This window comes from Penaeus japonicus, unplaced genomic scaffold (assembly GCF_977035675.1).
Source record: "Penaeus japonicus unplaced genomic scaffold, GWHDUDI00000001_assembly GWHDUDI00000023, whole genome shotgun sequence".
NCBI classification, from domain to species: Eukaryota; Metazoa; Arthropoda; class Malacostraca; order Decapoda; family Penaeidae; genus Penaeus; species Penaeus japonicus.
Genome location: NW_028234425.1, coordinates 22,602,705 through 22,607,704, shown reverse-complemented (window position 1 = coordinate 22,607,704; position 5,000 = coordinate 22,602,705). Strand labels below are relative to the sequence as shown.

The 5,000-nt window shown below is 43.6% G+C and overlaps 1 protein-coding gene across 1 annotated transcript in view; it reads right to left on the bottom strand.

Moving 5' to 3' along the window:
• The window catches only part of LOC122267659 (metabotropic glutamate receptor 2), a 78,695-nt gene that overhangs the window by 1,759 nt on the left and 71,936 nt on the right, over window positions 1-5,000 (bottom strand). The window contains exons 5-13 of the mRNA XM_086550224.1: window positions 4,093-4,253; window positions 3,200-3,391; window positions 2,720-2,875; window positions 2,460-2,618; window positions 2,065-2,248; window positions 852-982; window positions 512-676; window positions 216-341; window positions 1-113 (exon numbers count right to left, since the gene is read on the bottom strand). The exon at window positions 1-113 is cut by the window's left edge and continues 82 nt beyond it. Coding sequence (XP_086406350.1) covers window positions 1-113; window positions 216-341; window positions 512-676; window positions 852-982; window positions 2,065-2,248; window positions 2,460-2,618; window positions 2,720-2,875; window positions 3,200-3,391; window positions 4,093-4,253 — 1,387 coding nt within the window. The remainder of the gene's footprint in view (window positions 114-215; window positions 342-511; window positions 677-851; window positions 983-2,064; window positions 2,249-2,459; window positions 2,619-2,719; window positions 2,876-3,199; window positions 3,392-4,092; window positions 4,254-5,000) is intronic.

Below are 5,000 nucleotides of genomic sequence, written 5' to 3'. Positions count from 1 at the left end.
ATGGGTGGTGCCCATTCACGCACAGCACAGGTTATCGGCATAGGGGGCAGAACATAGACCACACAAGATGCATATGTACCCATAACTCCAATTAGCAGAATAGCACCCAAAACCTTAAAGAAAAAAAAGATGTTTCCAAACCAACTTCACTATCAATTGATCTATAAATCATGTTAATTGATGTAAACTTATTTTCAACATGTAAAGATTCTTACCTGAGGTCCAGTGAGTGTTCCATCACACACCCTCAGTGCGACATACACAGCAACATACAAAGCTGCCATCACACCTACACATGCTAATACTAACACAGAGAATGCCCATGTTCGCCCTACATAGTCCTGGTGAAATGAAAGTGGTTCAGTTTTCATAAATAAATAAAACTAACATATATCAACAAAGACACTTGTATCAATGCACAACTGTGTGTGTCATCATTCAATAAAAAATCCTCTTACTAAATAACATGTAATTCAACCAGAAATCTACACAACCCCTATCAGAAGTATACCTCATGAGTTAGCAGGACAGCCTGGACACCACTGATGTTCTCTTCTCCATCCTCTGGTGCCACCAATCCCAAGGTTCTTCCTTCGCGCCCATGAGTACTAGCATCAGCTCCCCATACAACACCAGGTGACCACACAACGCCGGTATCCTCACGGTACACACCAACCTGCGAGATTATGAAGGTAGATCAGCAGAGTAAATAAAACCCTAATAGCCAAATGCAAGACACATTTCAATTGTAAAAACTCCTAAACGGCATTCCTAGGATACATCTTTTATTCATATATTTCCCTGTATAGCAGTATATAAACTATGAACAGTCTGAGTTCTCAACAACTCACCTGACGAAGGCCCTCGGACGAGACCCGCTTTATGGTAAAGGTGTTGACCAGACGCCCATCAGCGGTGTAGCGGATGCGATCTGCGCCACCACCCACAGTGAACGACAGTTTGAGCAGAGCCTTGAGGACATCTGGAAAAACGTGAATAGTTGCAGATTAATCAAACGTATTCATAGGAAGTTTCACAAAATGAGTGTTGTGGAACTAAGAGTACATTACAAACAGAAGGCGGGATTCCACTGGGGCACCACAGCATTTAGCATGCGACCTGCCGGGCTTTCATCACAGAGGTATGTTGCTTGCAACATGTCCACATGGTTGCTTCATGTAGCATACTACATGCCATTTTTGTGAAAGCGATATCACCGATTCAACAAAACTTGATCAAATTATCGACTCTATGACACAATTTTACATTCTGACCAAGCAAGGCTATGTGCACAGCTAGCAATATGGTATGGACGTTATGGTTAAATTTGAAACATACGATTGGCTGCTATTAATTTTCAATTCGCGTCGGGAGTGACTTTTTTTAAGCGCCTGATCTTTCAAGTGGTGTAAATTCGTTTTCGAAATTCCATGATGGACATAAACTTGACAAATTAGCAGAAAATCCACGCTTTTTGTCGGATTAAAAAAAAGCAGCAGCATTGCTCAGAACGTTTTTACTAGTTCTTGGCAATGGCCAAAACTATTCAGTTACTGATTTTGGAGGAGCGTGACGGCTTTTCATTACCTTCTTGCATTCTGGTATTCTTATTCTTATTGTTCTTATGTGTCATCACTATTATCGTATCAGTTATATATCATTGTATAATTATCTTCAATTATTATCTTTTAATTCTACTCATAATAAACCCTATATTCATAACTTCTCCTTCCTCTTCATCTTCTTAATCCTGAACTTCATCTTCTTTTTCTTTTATTTTTTCTCTTCATCTTATCATCATCATCATTATTGCCTCCCCCTGAACTTATGTTCTACAGAACAAATAATTTCCAATTTTCTCAAGTGAACTCTATCGTTTTTTTTGTTATAAATTAATCTTCTTGCTTTCTGCCACATGCTGCCATGTGTCGAAATGGTTTGAACATATCTAGCCAGAGCAACAATATAACTTGTCTCAGGTTGCCATATTATTGCTTCGCCTTCGAAATAAGTTAATCAGAAATAAGAGACATATCCAAACGACACATTCATGGACAACTTCACCTTCGTGCAAGTCCTGACGAAGCGCCTGCAGGCAGTGAACACCCGTGGAACAGCGCTCAATCTGAACAAGTCTGAAGGCAGCAGCAAGAGAAGACACAGCTTTAACAGTGGCTGTGGTTGGCGCACCGCTCACCAGGCGCCCGACGTCGTCAGCATGCAGGGTCTTACAAGGGGAATCCGATAGCTGTGAAGACACAAGGCAGGAGATTATTACGCGTTCATTCCAGGATATTGTGCGAACATACATTCGTATATGTTTTTAAATTGTAGACATTTCTGCCTTAACGGAATATTCAAATTTACGAAACATATAAGCACACACGTGCGAATAATGTCTCAGTAACACAAGAAACGTCAAAAGAAACGAGGTCAATCCTCGAGCCCAGTCTGCTGACCTCGGGGTCGCAGTGCGAGGAGGCGCGCAGGGAGCGGCGGGCGAGCGGCGCCACCACGGACGTGTTGTCGGACACGGCGGAGGTGAAGTACTGCGTGAATCCTGGTATGACGGGTGAGTGCGCCTCCACCAGCAGTGAACCCGGCAGTTTCTTCCGAAGCTGCAAAGGAAAGAGCCATTACGATCGGCTGATGTTAAGAGAAATAATATTGAAGAAAAGGAATAAATATGCGAAAACTTATCCTCAGGAGTCGGAATCACCTGGTCTTCATGGAGTCCTCCGAGCGAGGGTTCGCCGTCCAGCGTCGCCAGCACCCAGCGCAGCCTCAGCTTCCTCAGTAGACGTACCTCTAACTCTGCCGTCAGCAGGTTGATATCGGAGGCACTTAGCAGTACCACCATCACTCCACCGTAACCCTGCGGAAGGATGAGCGGGCGATGTCTCAGCTGATGTCGGACGCAGGAACTTCGCGGCTAGTCAAATGTTTTGTTATAATCGAGATTCGGTGTGAGAAATACAGGTTGGATAGCAAATTAAATGTTCTCTGGTGTCGGACTCTAACAACAATAAAAAAAAAATCTTACGGCTTTTGTTACTACTATTAATACTAGTAAAAAATAAAATAATGAAGATAGCAATATAAATTTTAAGAAAATAAAGAGCAATAACTATAAGGATAACAAAATCTTGTCTCCGGAGCCTGATCGGTCCGCTGCGCCGAGACTCCTCGCGTCACTCACCACCTGCCCGGTGACAAAGCGCGCCACGTCCCGGCCGAGGCTTGTGGCGTCCTCCACCTGCAGCGTGTGAAGGATCTTGATGCCTGCTCTCGCCGCCCTCTCCTGCAGGACGCGGGTGGCGTGGTCGCATCTGGACACAACACTGACGCCCACTCCCGCGCCCCCGAGACGCACGCCTGTGGCCAATACCGCCTGCAGGGAGAGGGAAGAATGGCTGTGAACTTTTGCTCGTGCACTTGTGTGATAATAAGCAACTGGCATTGATTTGTGTCAGTTAACATTATTAATAACTTCTCATCACTAACACGAACAATGTTGATGTGAAGTACTTGCATTTTTTTTTTTTTTTTGGGGGGGGGGTAGACTAAAATGCATATCATCACCGGTGAGAGTAAAAAGAAAGAGAAAAAACCGCAGGGCGAGCTTGGGCGAAATCGTATTCTATTGCATTCTCACCAGACACGCAAAACAATTTGCTCAAGATCTCCTGACTCGAGATCTAAACCTCGGGCCGAGCCGAATCGGAATTAATGTTGGGCGTGGTGCAGAATAAAAACGAGAGCCAGCCCCTTGCAATTATGGAAGGTGATTATCAACAAAGAAAATGTAGCAAGTTTCCTCCAAAAGGTTAGAGAGATAATGGAAACACAAGCCGAGTCGCTCAACCTCTGCCTTTTACAAAAAAATATACCTGGAGATTGGGTATCTTTTATTCAAAATCTATAATCATACTCACCTTTGGATATCTTATTTTTCATCTTGTTCTCCCTCACCATCAATTACCGTAACTCTTGTACATTCATCAAACAAATCGCATTTAAAGTATAGAAATCAAAGTGAAAACGAGTACAATACATAGCACTCTGGACTATCACGCGCGCTACGGCTCTCACCTGCAGTTGATCCGTGAGGTGGGGTGCCGTGGTGAAGACGTTATCAGCGGGTGTGATAGTGTGGGCAGCGCGGGCGTCAGTCACCAAGATGGGCGTGGTGAATGCGTGCAAGGGCGCCGCCGTGCCTGAGGCTACTCTCGAGCTGCCTAAAGCAACCACACCTGCAGGAATTGAGTCAATAAGCAGGGCGCGGTCGTGCGAACAAATCCCCTTATCACCAAAACGGACGTGAAAATAATGTCTATTCAGGAATGCAAATTACATTAGACGATGTTTTATCGTTGAAATGATATCACCTTACACACCCAGACTCACACACACACATATATTACATGTACATGTACATGTACATGTACATGTACATGTACATACACATACACATCCGCACACACACACACACACACACACACACACACACACACACACACACACACACACACACACACACACACACACACACACACACACACACACACACGCACACGCACACGCACACGCACACGAACAGCTCCATTAAGGGAAAAAAAGGTTCCTCTTCAAACTTCAGAAGGGAAACCATTATTTTGTGTTCGTATTTTCGGTTTAACCATGTGCAGAGGATTAGTGTTTCCAATCGCATTGCGGGAATGCTTCATCTTAACTTTTAATGCTTGTGTGTTGCAATGGATGGATGGGGCTTAGTGTGGGCGAGGGGAGGAGTGTTAATGGTATCATCAGAATTGGATAAATATATCAAGGAATGGTGGTTAGCCTAAGTGATGTTGACTTCCATTGTTATACAAAAAACATTGCATGTTACTACTGTTGTTATTGCTATTGAATTGAAGGTGGTTATTCATTATTATACGTCTTGCATCTTTCCTTGTAATCACTGTAAACATTAATCCCGATGTTATTGAATTTAAGGT